This window comes from Oncorhynchus mykiss, chromosome 13 (assembly GCF_013265735.2).
Source record: "Oncorhynchus mykiss isolate Arlee chromosome 13, USDA_OmykA_1.1, whole genome shotgun sequence".
Lineage (NCBI taxonomy): Eukaryota > Metazoa > Chordata > Actinopteri > Salmoniformes > Salmonidae > Oncorhynchus > Oncorhynchus mykiss.
The window spans coordinates 13,726,650-13,743,027 of NC_048577.1; the positions used below are offsets into that span (position 1 = coordinate 13,726,650).

The 16,378-nt window shown below is 42.6% G+C and overlaps 1 protein-coding gene across 2 annotated transcripts; it reads right to left on the bottom strand.

Annotated features, from left to right (window-relative positions):
- Positions 1-1,862: 1,862 nt before the first annotated feature.
- LOC110485690 (transcription factor SOX-10) lies at positions 1,863-7,051 on the bottom strand. 2 transcript variants are annotated; one of them, XM_036940339.1, is made up of 4 exons: positions 6,875-7,051; positions 5,480-5,762; positions 4,824-5,092; positions 1,863-4,640 (listed from the first exon to the last, which is right to left on the bottom strand). In XM_036940339.1, the coding sequence occupies exons 2-4, from the start codon at positions 5,713-5,715 to the stop codon at positions 3,859-3,861; spliced, it is 1,287 nt and encodes a 428-aa protein (XP_036796234.1). In that variant the 5' UTR covers positions 5,716-5,762; positions 6,875-7,051; the 3' UTR covers positions 1,863-3,858. The 2 variants fall into 2 exon arrangements, with proteins under 2 accessions (XP_036796234.1, XP_021412483.2); XM_021556808.2 differs by having other exon boundaries at positions 5,480-6,154.
- Between the last annotated feature and the right edge of the window lie 9,327 nt (positions 7,052-16,378).

Below are 16,378 nucleotides of genomic sequence, written 5' to 3' on the forward strand. Positions count from 1 at the left end.
GCCTTGCAGTACAACATTGACCCACTAGAGAGAGGCAAACCACATATAATTGTACAAGGCATATAGAGCTATGGAAAAAGGAGGTGTTCATTTTTGTGCAATAATGTGTTTGAGTTTAACTTATATTTTAAATGTTTAAGAATTAACTTTTTTATTTTTTTTAAAAATGTGTATTATGTTTACTCTTTGTATTTCTTGACTCAAGTATCAACTGTGTAGAGCATGGCACATGATTTATCAATCCAAAGAGTTTGGGTATCAAATTGTGCGTTGTGAGACTGTCTAACTAGCTAAAACATCACATTTTTTACCCCATCATCTAGGTTGCTGACTGCTGTTGAATGCTTGAATCCATAAAATTTCGTAGCTGAACTGTGAAGTGCGAGGAAAACGTAGCGAGGGAGGGAGACGGGCACGAGGGAGTAAGTTAAGGCAGGGCATTTATGAAAGTCCATGTGTAAAGTAGGGTACTGACTGTGGTAGCTATTGGCCTTCTCACTGGTCCTCTCCCCTTCTAGCTCCCTCCCTCCCACCCTCTCATATTCAATGCTTCTCTTTGTCTCTCTGAGTAACATGCAGCCTCAGCCGATTAAACGCAGCGAATTAGCAGTCAATTTTAGCTTGCCACAAACAGAAATTAAACTGCTTAGGGGAAGGGTTTGTGTTGTGGGACAGAGATCTTGTTGTTGTAGCACTGACTACATGGCAGTGATTTGATTCATTAGTGATGTTTACAGTGCATTTGGAAAGTATTCAGATCTCTCTGTACTTTGATCTGTTCATCTGTCCCTCGATTCTGACTAGTCTCCCATTTCCTGCTGCTGAAAAACATCCCCACAGCATGATGCTGCCACCACCATGATTCACCGTAGGGATGGTACCTGGTTTCCTCCAGACTTGAAGTTTGGCATTGAGGCCAAAGAGTTCAATCTTGGTTTCATCAGACCAGAGAATCTTGTTTCTCATGGTCTGAGAGTCTTTTTAGGTGCCTTTTGGTAAACTCCAAGCCAGCTGTCATGTGCCTTTTACTGAGGAGTGGTTTTGACCTAGCCACTCTACCATAAATACCTAATTGGTGGAGTGCTGCAGAGATGGTTGTCCTTCTGGAAGGTTCTCCCATCTCCACAGAGGAACTCTGGAGCTGTCAGAGTGACCATTGGGCTCCTGGTCACCCCTCTGACCAATGTCCTCGATTGCTCAGTTTGGCCGAGTGGCAATACTTGGTTCCATACTTCTTCCATTTAAGAATTATGGAGGTCACTGTGTTCCTGGGGACCTTCAATGCTGCAAAAATGTTTAGGTACCCCTCCCCAGATTGGTGTCTTGACACAATACTTTCTCAGAGCTCTACAGACAATTCCTTCAACATCATGGCTTGGTTTTTGCTCTGACATGCACTGTCAACTGTTGGACCTAATATTGTTTGCTTTTCCAAATCATGTCCAATCAATTAAATTTACTGCAGGTGGACTTCAAGTTGTAGAAACATTTCAGGGATGATCAATGGAAACAGGATTCACCTGAGTTAAATGTTGAGTCTAATGGCAAAGGGTCTGAATACTTATAAGGATTTTTTTTTTAAATACATTTGCTAAGATTTCTAAAAACCTGTTTTCGCTTCGTCATTATGGGTTATTGTGAGTAGACTGATGAGGAAAACATTTTTTTAATCCATTTTAGAATAAGGCTGTAACATAAAAAAATGTGGAAAAGGAGAAGGGGTCTGAATACTTTCCGAATGCTCTGTATGTGTTGTGTTGTTACTTGTTATTCTTTTACCTGATGCTTTTGTAGGACAATATATATCTTTATCATCATAATGCATTTTCTCAACATTTGCAATGAATTTCAATAGATTTCAGTTTTGTATAAATAAATTGCTTTAATAGAATGACGACGTAATGACAACATCAATAATATTTGTACATTGTTGTTTCTTGTAGAAGAAAGCAGATACATCAAATGTGTAGCTTACAACGTTTTAGAAACTATCCAGAAATGTACAAAATGGAGAGAGAAAAAGCTAAACGTGAAATTATTTTTTATAAAAACTACAAAGCAGAGAGGGTCAGTATAAAATGACTCCCGTCTAAGTCACCTATGGAAGAAGAGGCATGTGGTGATCATTCACATTGCAGAGGGAGCCGAGAGGGACATTTAAACAGGATACAGAAAAGGGAGATGCAGAGGGGAAACCTATGTACATAAACTATAGCATGTGGCATTTGTTCTAAACAGCTCACTAATTCTCACTAAGAGTAAATCTTTAGTTTAAAGCTGGAGAATTCTTCACAAAAAGATTTTGCCGACTTTGTACTTGCTGAGTCTTGTAGATTGTTTTGCTTTGATAATTTGGTAGACAAATGGAATTAGAAGCAACCAGAGCGTACAAATGCAATCCATATCAATAAAAAAAAAAAAAAATCCAGTGACTCCAACAACTGTTTTATTATTTATAAGCGAAATGTGTGCCATATATTCTCATCGAGGATATTAGAGCATGTAGAGTGTTATTGGCACATGTACATTGAGTTGAGGTAATGTGCTGCTTTCCAGAACTCTATGCTAAAGTGTTTCCAGGAATTCTCTTTCCCTCCTTTTTTTTGTCCTTTTTCCTCGTCAACTCTGGTTTTGCACAACGCAACACATAAGGAGTCAAGCAGCATCCCAGAAGGTGATACCTAGTCAGTTGCACAAACTGAACGCATTCAACCGTGTCTTCCACATCTAACAGAAACCCTTTGAATCAGAGATGTGCAGTGGGGGCTGCCTTAATTGACGTCCATGGCGCCCGGGGAGTAGTTGTTGCAGGTGAACTGCCTTGCTCAAGGGCAGAATAGAAGATTTTTCCACCGCGCCGGCTCAGGGTTTCGAACAGGCAAGCTTTCAGTTACTGGCCTAATGCACTTAACGGCTAGGCTACCTGACGCCCGTAGACCAACGCATAACGTTTTTGACCCGGTAAACTGACCTTTCTTTCAAAAGCAGTGGTGAAGATATGCCAGTGTAATATCGAACCAGAATGTAAAGTCATATAAAAAATAACCAACAAATACATCACTTAAGTCATAAAAAAATACTAAAATGAAGTCACACAAACATTTCCTTTAGTTTGGTTAATAGACTCAGATTATTTCAATCTAAAACAACCCAGTTCTGATAAACATCATGTTGTATTTTTCCTAGGCTGATAGCCTGTCGAAACCCGCTGAAAGCCAGTCCTTGCTGGCAATGTTACTCAATCCTGGTTATATAGGTAGCTAGGGTTGGAAAAATTCCATTAACTTTCCCCAAATTCCCTGGTTTTCCAGAAATCCCAGTAAGAGGATTCCTGGATATCCTGCTTATTCCCTCCTAATTCCAGGAACTTCCAAATAGGATTTCTGGAAAACCGGGGAATTTGGGGGAAGTTAGCAGCATTTTGAGACCCTGTGTGTATCCTTCTTACCACTACGGTATTAGTTCTGTGTGCTCTGGGCTCATCATCACAATAAGCCCTCTTACTATACACTATGACACTCTGGCAGCTGGGATCCTGACCTTACACACTAAAACATGGCACACATTGGTTAAAGGTTTATTCTGATTGGCTATTGACCATTGGCTGTGATAGAAAATATACTGTACAGTAAAAGATTATAAGGACTCCATGGATAGAGATACTGTCAAGTCCCAATGAATCCCAATACAACATCAGTAAGATATCCATCCTTTGTTAACCCGCCACACACACACACACACATTTATTCAGTAGCCACTCTTCCAATCTTTGTCTTTCTTTATCCCTTTCTCAGGGTCGTGAGAAGGTGGTGTAGAGACGCACACACACACACATCCGATCCCATGCATCTCAGTCTCTCATGGCCGTGACAGGGTGGTATAGACAGGCTGCTCCCAATGTGTAGGACTGTGAGACTGGGCCACGCTGGAGGGATCAGTGATGGTAGTGTAGAGGGGCCTCTGGCTGGGCCCCATGTAGGAGAAGGCTGAGTACAGCCCTGGGGCCTGGCTGGAGTGGGCGTAGTACGGCCCCGGAGCCTGGTGCTCCCCGTACTCAAACTGGGCCCTGGATGGCAGCGAGGGGAAGGCTGATCCGTAGTGGGGGAGGCTGAGGGGGGTGTAGGTGACGTGGGTTCCAGACGAAGAGGAGGAAGACTCTGCGTAGTGGCTCCCGGCCCCAGACTCACTCTTGATCTGGGCCTTGGTGGCGTCTGAGGCTGAGGGGGAGGGCTGTTGATGCTGATGCTGCTTGGAGAGCCAGGCGGCTGAGTGGCCGCTGGCAGCAGCAAGGGCATAGGCGTAGGATGTAGCGGAGGAGCTTGATGTGGCGGCGCCGCCCTGGCCGACCCCCGGGTGCCCGTTGGGCGGCAGGTACTGGTCAAACTCGTTGACGTCGAAGGGCTCGATGTTGGCCATCACGTCGTGGCTGATCTCGCCGATGTCCATGGTGCAGAAGTCGATGTGGGGTTTCCCGCCCGCTGATGAATGGCCCCCAGAGGCCCCCTCTGCTCCTACCCCCAGGCCTCCTCCACGGGAGGACCCTGAGCCACCTCCGCCCTCCCTCTTCCCCTCCGTCATCTTTCCAGACTGGAGCTCTGTCTTTGGGGTGGTGGGGGGTGTTGGCGGGCTGTGACCCTGACCTGGAAGGAAAAGCAATAGAAGTGAACCATTTGGAACGGAGACAGTAGTTCTGTTTCCTTCTTGTTCTCTCAGGTTACAGAAGGCCGTGTGGTGCCAGGTGGCCTATTGTTTGCCGTAGTTTGTTGAAGTAGGACTTACCCATAGTATTGGGTAAATTCATTAACCAATAAAGCTGAACTCACCTGCAGGGTGGTGGTGATGATGGTGGTGGAGGTCGGCCAGGGGGGACCCAGCCCCTGTACTGTGCACATCCAGGTGGAGGGCCTTGTAATGGGACTGGGCGTGGCTGCCCTCCCCCTCTGCTCCCTCCCCTCCCTCACCATTGGTCCCCAGCTTGCCGTTCTTGCGTCTGCGGGGCTGGTACTTGTACTCTGGGTAGTCCTTCTTATGTTGTTTCCGCAGTCGCTCCGCCTCCTCAATGAAAGGCCTCTTGTCACTCTCATTCAGGAGCCTGTGGGACAAAACATGGTCATGGCAGGGCAGCAGGTAGCCTAGTGGTTAAGAGGGTTGGTCCAGTAACTGAGAAGTCACTTGTTTGAATCCCAATGCTGACTAGGTGAATAATCTGTCAATGTGCCCTTTACCAAGGCATTTAAAGGCATCTAGTTGCTCTGGATGAGTGTTTCTGATAGTTAACTTTAATGGTTATATAATATAGTGCCTTTAATTTCAGAAACATATTTTAAAAATACGGGAAGGAAATGTATCTGAAGTAAGTAGGACTTTATGTATGAGTCATGCTCCAATTGCACACAAACGCCAACAAGGCCTACAGGTAGCCTGTAGATTATCAATTTCCCACGTAGGCCTATTCCTTTCAATGCCTGCCAATGCCCACCTCCACAGTTTGCCGAGTGTCTTGCTGAGCTCCGCGTTGTGCAGGTGAGGGTACTGGTCCGCCAGTTTACGGCGCGCGGCCTGCGCCCACACCATGAAGGCGTTCATCGGCCTCTTCACGTGCGGCTTGCTCTTGTTCCCGTTGTTTACGCGCACGGGCATTGGCACGAGCGTCCAGTCGTATCCGTCCAGCACCTGGCTGACCGCCTCGCGGATGCCGATGGGGAACCGGTCCATATCCACCTCTGACTTGGGTACTAGTCCACCGTCCTCTCCGCCGCCATCTGCGCCAGAAAGCCCAGTCAGTTGCTGCGACGGACCGATGAGCGGGGAGTCCCGGCCGCCGTTGGCCCCGGAGTGTGCCGGTGACAGAGAGTGACCATCATCTGAGCCCCCGGGACTCAACTCTGCCTCGGATAGACTGTGCTCCTCTCCAGACATTTTAATGTATGGCCTATTATCGATTGGCAACAAAAAATATCCTTGCAGGAAAATTTGTTAAATTTGTTCAGAGAATGCAAAACTTTAAGCTACAGCTGAGAGATGTGCTCCGGACTCGCTCCTTTATGTGGAATTATTCCTATATGCCACGCGTAAACCCATAGCCTACTCGTGCGTAATCGAATGTACCCAAATCCTGTCCTTTGCACTTCCCATTCACTTCCACCGATGTCGCCTGAAATTAATAATATAGAATAGAACAACATTAGGCAATTAACACATTTTACATTGGGCAATGAGGTCAGACCACATTTGATAACTTTTTTCACGTGTTTTTTTTATAGACCTAAGCAGAGACTGTACCCAGTGGGAACAGACGTCAATTCAACGTCTATTCCCAGTGGATATGTCCCATTACAATGGTAGGCCTAGAAATGACCGTTAGCTCTGAGACGAACAGAAAGACATTCATACAATGTTTTCTTGTTGATAGTTATGTTAGGCCACAAAATATAACGAATGATAGGCTAATTAATATATGTCCACTGGAACCAATTTATAGGCTACATAATAAGAGGACCAACTTCTTCTTCACCGGTTCTTGTCATTTTGTATCAGTCCATATGCCATTACAGGCTAATCATAGAAGGGTTTGCTTCACCCAAGATGCCCTATTTTCCAAAGAAACAAGGTTCGTGAAGAAAACTGAACATTAAAAACTAACATCATAAATGTTTCAGTACTTATCTTTAAATCATTCTGTGAATATGTATTTTACTGTTTTAATCCTGTTTTAAGGCTAAAGCTGGAAAAGCCCGTAAAATTCAGCCCAACATCATCTTGGGAATGAAAAAAACCTCTTAGCTAATAAGATTTGGATATTTCTGAAATTCCACCCAAAAGCGTAAACAAATCTATTTTATGTTCATATGGAAAATAAAGTTACAAAACTTACCAATGCAGAGTTTAGGAGGTCGCCCGTTCAACACGGGAGTTCGTGCGTTCCCCTGTCCACCAGTGTGACGCTCGCCCTGTCCCCTGCCCCCTCGTTTGGTTTGCCCTTCAATGAATGGCCGCTCTGTATCGCGCACCGGAGCTTAAAGAGCGCCGTTGTGAGAAGGAAAGAGAGAAAAAAAAGTGATTGAAAGTGGAAAACATTCTGAGAGGCAGCATTCCAACACTGAGTCGACGCCACCCTCTTGCGCACACGCTAGACGCCTATTGGTCATTTAATATTCTCCGGCTTTCTTACTGGACGACGGGGTTACTGTTATTGCCTGTCCGTCCGTCAACACTAATATTTCCAATGAAAGGAGGTGAGATTTTACATCAGAGTGGCTTAAGTGACTTTACACTGGCTCTATTTAGGAACCAAATAAGGCCCGCTTTGTTTGATGTGTTGACAAGTTATATTGAATAAATAAACAAACAATCATGATAATACATTTGTGGTCAAGGTACACTAAATTTCACGAAAAATCTCCAAGGGATTAAAATACATAACGTCGTTATATTCATTATAACGTCATTATACAGTTGGTGAGGCACTATTTGATTCAGTGAATGTTACTTATAGCTAGGTCATCGTTAACCCCAGGAAATTAATAATGAAAGAATTAGGTCTATGGCCTAAAAATAATTTAAAGTACTACTTAATACGTTTTTTTGGGGTATCTGTACCTTACTTTACTATTTATATTTTTTTACAACTTTTACTTTTACTACATTTCTAAAGAAAATGATGTACTTTTGACTCCATACATTTTCCCTGACACCCAAAAGTACTCTTCACATTTCGAATGGTTAGCAGGACAGGAACATGGTCCAATTCACACACTTATCAAGAGAACATCCCTGGTCATCCCTACTGCCTCTGATCTGGAGGACTCATTAAATAGAGGTCATCCCATACTGCCTCTGATCTGGAGGACTCACTAAACAGAGAACATCCCTGGTCATCCCTACTGCCTCTGATCTGGAGGACTCACTAAACAGAGAACATCCCTGGTCATCCCTACTGCCTCTGATCTGGAGGACTCACTAAACAGAGAACATCCCTGGTCATCCCATACTGCCTCTGATCTGGAGGACTCACTAAACAGAGAACATCCCTGGTCATCCCATACTGCCTCTGATCTGGAGGACTCACGAAACAGAGAACATCCCTGGTCATCCCATACTGCCTCTGGAGGACTCACGAAACAGAGAACATCCCTGGTCATCCCATACTGCCTCTGGAGGACTCACTAAACAGAGAACATCCCTGGTCATCCCATACTGCCTCTGGAGGACTCACGAAACAGAGAACATCCCTGGTCATCCCATACTGCCTCTGGAGGACTCACTAAACAGAGAACATCCCTGGTCATCCCTACTGCCTCTGATCTGGAGGACTCACTAAACAGAGAACATCCCTGGTCATCCCTACTGCCTCTGATCTGGAGGACTCACTAAACAGAGAACATCCCTGGTCATCCCATACTGCCTCTGATCTGGAGGACTCACTAAACAGAGAACATCCCTGGTCATCCCATACTGCCTCTGATCTGGAGGACTCACTAAACAGAGAACATCCCTGGTCATCCCATACTGCCTCTGATCTGGAGGACTCACGAAACAGAGAACATCCCTGGTCATCCCATACTGCCTCTGGAGGACTCACTAAACAGAGAACATCCCTGGTCATCCCATACTGCCTCTGGAGGACTCACGAAACAGAGAACATCCCTGGTCATCCCATACTGCCTCTGGAGGACTCACGAAACAGAGAACATCCCTGGTCATCCCATACTGCCTCTGGAGGACTCACGAAACAGAGAACATCCCTGGTCATCCCATACTGCCTCTGGAGGACTCACGAAACAGAGAACATCCCTGGTCATCCCATACTGCCTCTGGAGGACTCACTAAACAGAGAACATCCCTGGTCATCCCATACTGCCTCTGGAGGACTCACGAAACAGAGAACATCCCTGGTCATCCCATACTGCCTCTGGAGGACTCACTAAACAGAGAACATCCCTGGTCATCCCATACTGCCTCTGGAGGACTCACGAAACAGAGAACATCCCTGGTCATCCCATACTGCCTCTGGAGGACTCACTAAACAGAGAACATCCCTGGTCATCCCATACTGCCTCTGGAGGACTCACTAAACACAAATGATTTGTTTGTAAATGAACTGTTGGCGTGTTCCCCTGGCTATCCAGAAATAAAAAAACAAAGAATCGTGATGTCTGGTTAACTTAATATAAGGAATGTGAAATGATTTATACCTTTACTTTGACTTTTGATACTTAGGTATATTTTATCGATGACATTTACTTCTGATACTTAAGTATATTTCAAACCAAATACTTTTAGACTTTTACTCAAGTATTATTTTACTGGTGATTTTCACTTTTGAGTAATTTTCTATTAAGGTTTCTTTACTTTTACTCAAGTATGATAATTGGGTACATTTCCAGTACTGCCTGTGGCTGATATAGTACTGAAATATGACAAAAAAGTGATATAGGGTAGAGTGAGTTGCTGGAGGAGTTGAATTAGATCCAAAATCATCATCCCTATATTGTTGACCAGCAATAAGGGCCTTATGGGCCCAATCCTGAGGTCAATGACCTTTCAACTCTATACTCTATGAAATATGTAACTTTTCTCACTTCCAATATTAAGCGCTTCCAAATTGCTCTTGGATGTCCCTTAAAAATATGACATATGCATCTAAAATACATATCAAGCTCCAGAGTGTTCTGTGTGTAAGGTTGTGCTGTTGAGGTCAAATCATTCATTATATTGACTGCATTGAATGTATTGTTGCTGTAACTGGCTGTATTCTATGTAACTTGTAAGTAACTTACTTGTAGTCATTAATATCAGATATTTACAGTATATAAGTACATTGTCACGCGTTAAGATATATTAAGGGACTGAATATTATGGGCCACACACACACACACACACACACACACACACACACGCACACACACACACACACACACACTGATTGCAACAATAACCGCCTGTGTTTCCCTTTTCGTTCTCATTTTGAATCTGTCTCAGTTTTCCCTCTCTCTCCCTTTCTCCCTCTCGTCTCTCTCTTCTTTAGCCTCTTTGTTGTCATCTCAGGTGAATTGTGACCATGTGATCAGATGCCCTGCAAGCACCCTTCCATTAGCCTCCTAAATGAAAAAAATGAGAGGAACAAAAAGCAGTTTTGTGCATCTTGAAAAAATGATAAGAGAAAAGAAAGAGATGTGTGTCTCTGGGCCCTGTGTTCCTACACAGACACAGTATCTCACACATAACACAACATCCAAGGACTGCACTAGCTGGACTAGCTTTCTCCATCTGTTTTATTCTCATGTCCACCGAGACCATGGGTCTGGGCCTTTGGGTGCTGGTCTTGGTGGGTTCGTCCGAGAGGGGTTGGTTGGGGGTGCAGGATTCAGGATGGGGGCTACATACACCCCTCTGACTACACTGGGATACTGAGGCCCTGTCCTGGCCTTGATGTGAGTGACTACTTTTGTTTGTGTATGAGTGAGAGGAGTTTAAAGAAAATGCCTCTCACTCATATGCTGACAAAAGGTTTGATTTGATGTGGATTTATATAAGCAAGCAAAGGAATCTGACAGACTAAGAACAAGTTGGAATGAATTGTGATATGTATTTTGTGATTCAGAGTGACTGTGCTGCAGGCTATGTTATATTATGCATTAGGTGAAATAAAAATCACTGTGAATTTATGCAGGGCTTGGCATTCTTTTTTTTATGTGAATGCGAGATGTTTACTTAGAGTATCCCCAATGTATTATAGCTAGAAGTTAAAAATATGTTTTGAATTTATTTAAAACGAAACTGTTTTTTTAGTGAGACTTCAAATTTAAAGTAAATTGTTAATTAGCAGTGATTCAAGTTGTCATTATTTTGTTAATTCACATGAAATCCTCATTTTTTTCCGTTGCCAAAATTAGCTTTAGATATTCTATAAATTCTCAATATACCCTTAACTAACGAAATAAGCAACTGCGTTTACAATTTTCTCAATTTAGCAAAACTGCAATTTTATTATATACTTTCATGACACTGAGATCATGCTGCAATGCTATGCCAGAAGAGTTACTTCAGTCAATTATTTGCGAGAAATGTTATAGGTCTTCTAGAAATGGTTAAATTCTGTTCAGAATTCCTGTTAAATAACGCAACAAAACTCTCTGTGCTACTCATAAGCCTATCATAGGGTCGGTTCAATCAGAATGTTCATAATATGTTATTCATTGTCGTAGCATTAATCGTGGAGAAATGCATTCATATATAAATATATAGTCTATAAATTGTATAAATTGCTCTAAAAACAATTGTCTAGATAGTGTGGGAGAAACGCACTAAAGATAGATCAAATGAATGAACAACTAGGCGCATACGAGTTGTAAACAACTTTAAAAGGAGGCCTGCCAAAAAAAGTGAACTTGATGTATTGGTCCAATAACTTTCGTTTGATTTTCATCTCTCTTTCGATTTTTTTTCTCAAGAATTACATACTTGCAATCTATTATTTTTAGGCCTAATCAGTCGATTATTTTAAACTAATGACATCTAAAAGATAATCCGTTTTTGAATGTATAAGTTAACATTCGTTTGATTAAATAGTATCTTTTTAAGTATATTAGTTCAATAGCTAGTAATTATGAGGAAAAAGCGGGGCTTTTAGAAAAATAAAGTTGAGTGTCACTTTAATGCCTAAATATAATTAATCTCTGTCTGTTTATCGTCAACTATGAGACATATTCTATAGGCTACTACTAAGACTTATTGCCAAAATATAAGACTTCTTGCCAAAATACTGATGACAATCTATTTATTTTAAAGACAGTCAATTTGAATTGTTTTTAAGGTTGCAAGATCGAATCCCCGAGCTGACAAGGTGAAAATCTGTCGTTCTGCCCCTGAACAAGGCAGTTAACCCACTGTTCCTAGGCCGTCATTGAAAATAAGAATTAGCTATTAACTGACTTGCCTAGTTAAAATAACAAAATTAAATGCATTTGGCTCAATCTTTTGTTTGTTCCACTTTACACAAGATAAGGGACTGAATGTGCTTATCAATACAATGAATTACCTACATTTTGGTACAAAGGTAATATTGTCATATAACATAGAGAGATATTGTCCATATCTTTCTCCTATCAAGATCCCATCTCTCCCATCCAGGGCTATGGGCCCCAGGGGCTGACATAGCTCTGTGGAAAATAGAACTCACATGTCCATCTATTAACCACAGTGAGACATACATCCCTGCTTCAACCTGCCATGTGACCGGCTGCACTAATGTGTCTGCTCCTGTCGCTGTCACAAGAGTCTGTATGGTGCTGTGGCAGGAGAGAGAGAGGGGATGGGGAACTCATGACTAGCAGGTTCAAGGGGTCAGGATTCACTATGTCTGACTCCCCAGGTGGATGTGGGGTGATATGGGTCAGCCGCAGCCATTTTGTGTTTATGTTTGTGGCTCTGTCCCCCCCCCCCCCCCCCAAAATGTAACCTCTTACTCTCAAATGAACCAATAAGCCTTGCAGCTACATACTATGAATGTCATTGTGATGTCATGTTCTAAAACCATAGCCCTGGCAGAGAAAGATGAAAAAAGGGGAATCCAGTTTTGCGTCCTGGAAAACAGCATGCTGACGGTGAAATGATAGAGGAGAAAAAGAACAAGAAAGAACGAGAGAAGGAAATAGAGAGAGATGGCTGCCCTTTTGTGTTGGCATCAGTCCATAGAATAGTTTCACTGGGAAATTCCTGAAATCTGGAGAGAGAGAGAGAGAGAGAGAGAGAAAGAAAGAGAGAGAGAGAGAGAGAGAGAGAGAGAGAGAGAGAGAGAGAGAGAGAGAGAGAAAGAGAGAGAGAGAGAGAGAGAGAGAGAGAGAGAGAGAGAGAGAGAGAGAGAGAGAGAGAGAGAGAGAGAGAGAGAGAGAGAACAAAGGAACATGGACAGCGGTCAACATATTCATGCAGTGGGTCACATTCTGCGTCCGATTGTCGTGTGTATAATTGAGGGAAAGACAGTCATTCCCATGTCAATGGACACGTGGGGCTGATGTGAATGGCGCTGTTTGTTCCGAATGATGACGCACTCAATAGAAGCCCCGAAATAATTTGACAAGGAGGAACTGCATATATTAGCACGGTTGTATTTGACAACCTATTGCTTCCTGAATGATGAAAGTATTCTGTACTTACAGTCAGAGTTAGCTCATACTTGTTTGGGTTTTTCCCCTATTAATTGTGACATGTTTTGTTGACACTTCAATTTTACAGTTAGCAACAGGTAAAAAAAGATGTAGTTCAAAATCATTTCATCAAAAACCTAATGGCCAGAATATCTGTAAACAGGTTTGACGTCAATCAGGGTTCAGGACAATTCAGGAATTAAACTATTCTCATGGACAAATTCCACATCCAAAGCAACTAACAGAAATTCAAACCTAATCAACCTTCACCAACTCTGACCCAAATCTCTACATCTTTTTAACAACTTGCTCTAATTGATTAATATCGCTTCTAAAATTAGAATTTCATAACACTATAAACAACCAGGCCCTGTGAGTGACAAAATGGCGTATCATTCATGCTGGGAAATGGAGAATGTGGATGGAAGGCCCCAGCCCACGTCTCCATGGTTCAGGTGTAGCCTTTACCGTCCATGGCTCACATATTTACTCCTAGTTACATTATGACACTCAGCCTGCCCTGGATACCAATTTAGTAATTATAGTTTTTACCCCCAAGCCATAAGACTCCTGAACAGGTAACCAAATTACTACCCAGACTATTTGCATTGTGTGACCCCCCCTCTTTTACGCTGCTGCTACTCTCTGTTTATCATATATGCATAGTCACTTTAACTATACATTCATGTACATACTACCTCAATTGGGCCGACCAACCAGTGCCCCCGCACATTGGCTAACCGGGCTATCTGCATTGTGTCCCGCCACCCACCACCCGCCAACCCCTCTTTTACGCTACTGCTACTCTCTGTTTATCATATATGCATAGTCACTTTAACCATATCTACATGTACATACTACCTCAATCAGCCCGACTATCCGGTGCCTGTATATAGCCTCGCTACTGTTATAGCCTCACTACTGTTATGGCCTCACTACTATATATATCCTCGCTACTGTATATAGCCTCACTACTGTTATAGCCTCACTACTGTTATAGCCTCACTACTGTTATAGCCTCACTACTGTTATAGCCTCACTACTGTTATAGCCTCGCTACTGTATATAGCCTCACTACTGTTATAGCCTCACTACTATATATATCCTCGCTACTGTTATAGCCTCACTACTGTTATAGCCTCACTACTGTTATAGCCTCACTACTGTTATACTCACTACTGTATATAGCCTCACTACTGTTATAGCCTCACTACTGTTATAGCCTCACTACTATATATATCCTCGCTACTGTTATAGCCTCACTACTATATATATCCTCGTTACTGTTATAGCCTCACTACTGTTATACTCACTACTGTATATAGCCTCACTACTGTTATAGCCTCACTACTGTTATAGCCTCACTACTATATATATCCTCGCTACTGTTATAGCCTCACTACTATATATATCCTCACTACTGTTATAGCCTCACTACTGTATATAGCCTTGCTACTGTATATAGCCTCACTACTGTTATAGCCTTACTACTGTTATAGCCTCACTACTGTTATAGCCTCACTACTGTATATAGCCTCACTACTGTTATAGCCTCACTACTGTATATAGTCTCGCTACTGTATATAGCCTCTCTACTGTATATAGCCTCACTACTGTTATAGCCTCGCTACTGTATATAGCCTCTCTACTGTATATAGCCTCACTACTGTTATAGCCTCTCTACTGTTATAGCCTCACTACTGTATATATCCTCGCTACTGTTATAGCCTCACTACTGTATATAGCCTCACTACTGTTATAGCCTTACTACTGTATATAGCCTCACTACTGTTATAGCCTCACTACTGTATATAGCCTCGTACTGTATATAGCCTCACTACTGTATATAGTCTCACTACTGTTATAGCCTCGCTACTGTTATTTTTCACTGTCTTTTTACTGTTGTTTTATTTCTTTACTTACCTATTGTTCACCTAATACCTTTTTTGCACTGTTGGTTAGAGCCTGTAAGTAAGCATTTCACTGTAAGGTCTACTACACCTGTTGTATTCAGCGCACGTGACAAATACACTTTGATTTGATATATCCTGGGACTAACATTCAGCTGTATTTTATACCACATCATACAGGATATATTTTATTAGTAGATCATGTCCAGATATACAATATGCTGTGATTAACTGAAACAGTGTTCTTATTGATGACAGATGCAGTGTATTCGCAAAGTATTCAGACCCCTTGACTTTTTCCACATTTTGTTATGTTACAGCCTTATTCTCAAAGGGATCTAATTATTTTTTTCCCTCATCAATTCTTACACAATACCCCATATTGTTAAAGCGAAAACAGTTTTTTAGAAATTATGGCATATTTATAAAAAACAATAACAGAAATACCTTATTTACATAAGTATTCAGACCCTTTGCTATGAGACTCGAAATTGAGCTCAGGTGCATCCTGTTTCCATTGATCATCCTTTATACAACTTTATACAACAACTTGATTGAAGTCCACCTGTGGTAAATTCAATTGATTGGACATGATTTGGAAATGCACACACCTGTCAGTAAAAGGCACATGACAGCCCACTTGGAGTTGCCCAAAGGCACCTAAAGACTCTCAGACCATGAGAAGCAAGATTCTCTAGTCGGATTAAACCAAGATTGAGCTCTTTGGCCAGAATGCCAAGCGTCACGTCTTGAGGAATCCTGGCACCATCGCTACGGTGAAGCATGGGGGTGGCAGCATCATGCTGTGGGGATGTTTTTCAGTGGCAGGGACTGGGAGACTAGTCAGGATTGAGGGAAAGATGAACGGAGCAAAATACAGAGAGATCCTTGATGGAAACCTGCTCCAGAGCGCTCAGGACCTCAGACTGAGACGAAGGTTCACCTTCCAACAGGACAACGACCCTAAGCACACAGCCAAGACAATGCAGGAGTGGTTTCGGGACAAGTCTCTGAATATCCTTGAGTGGCCCAGCCAGAGCCCGTACTTGAACCTGATCAAACATCTCTGAATAGACCTGAAAATAGCTGTGCAGCGAAGCTCCCCATCCAACCTGACAGAGCTTGAGAGGTTCTGCAGAGAAGAATGGGAGAAACTCCCCAAATACTTGTGTGCCAAGCTTGTAGCGTCATACCCAATAAGACTCAAGGCTGTAATCGCTGCCAAAGGTGCTTCAACAAAGTACTGAGTAAAGAGTCTGAATACTTATGTAAATGTAATATTTCAATGTTGGGGTTTTCATAAATTCGCAAACATTTCTA

Excerpts from the sequence above, each read along its gene's own strand:
- LOC110485690 (XM_021556808.2), bottom strand. The coding sequence starts at position 5,919 with ATGTCTGGAGAGGAGCACAGTCTATCCGAGGCAGAGTTGAGTCCCGGG. Across the intron at positions 5,093-5,479 it reads ACACTCGGCAAACTGTGGAG|GCTCCTGAATGAGAGTGACA; the intron begins GTGGGCATTGGC and ends TTTGTCCCACAG. Across the intron at positions 4,641-4,823 it reads TCATCACCACCACCCTGCAG|GTCAGGGTCACAGCCCGCCA; the intron begins GTGAGTTCAGCT and ends TTTTCCTTCCAG.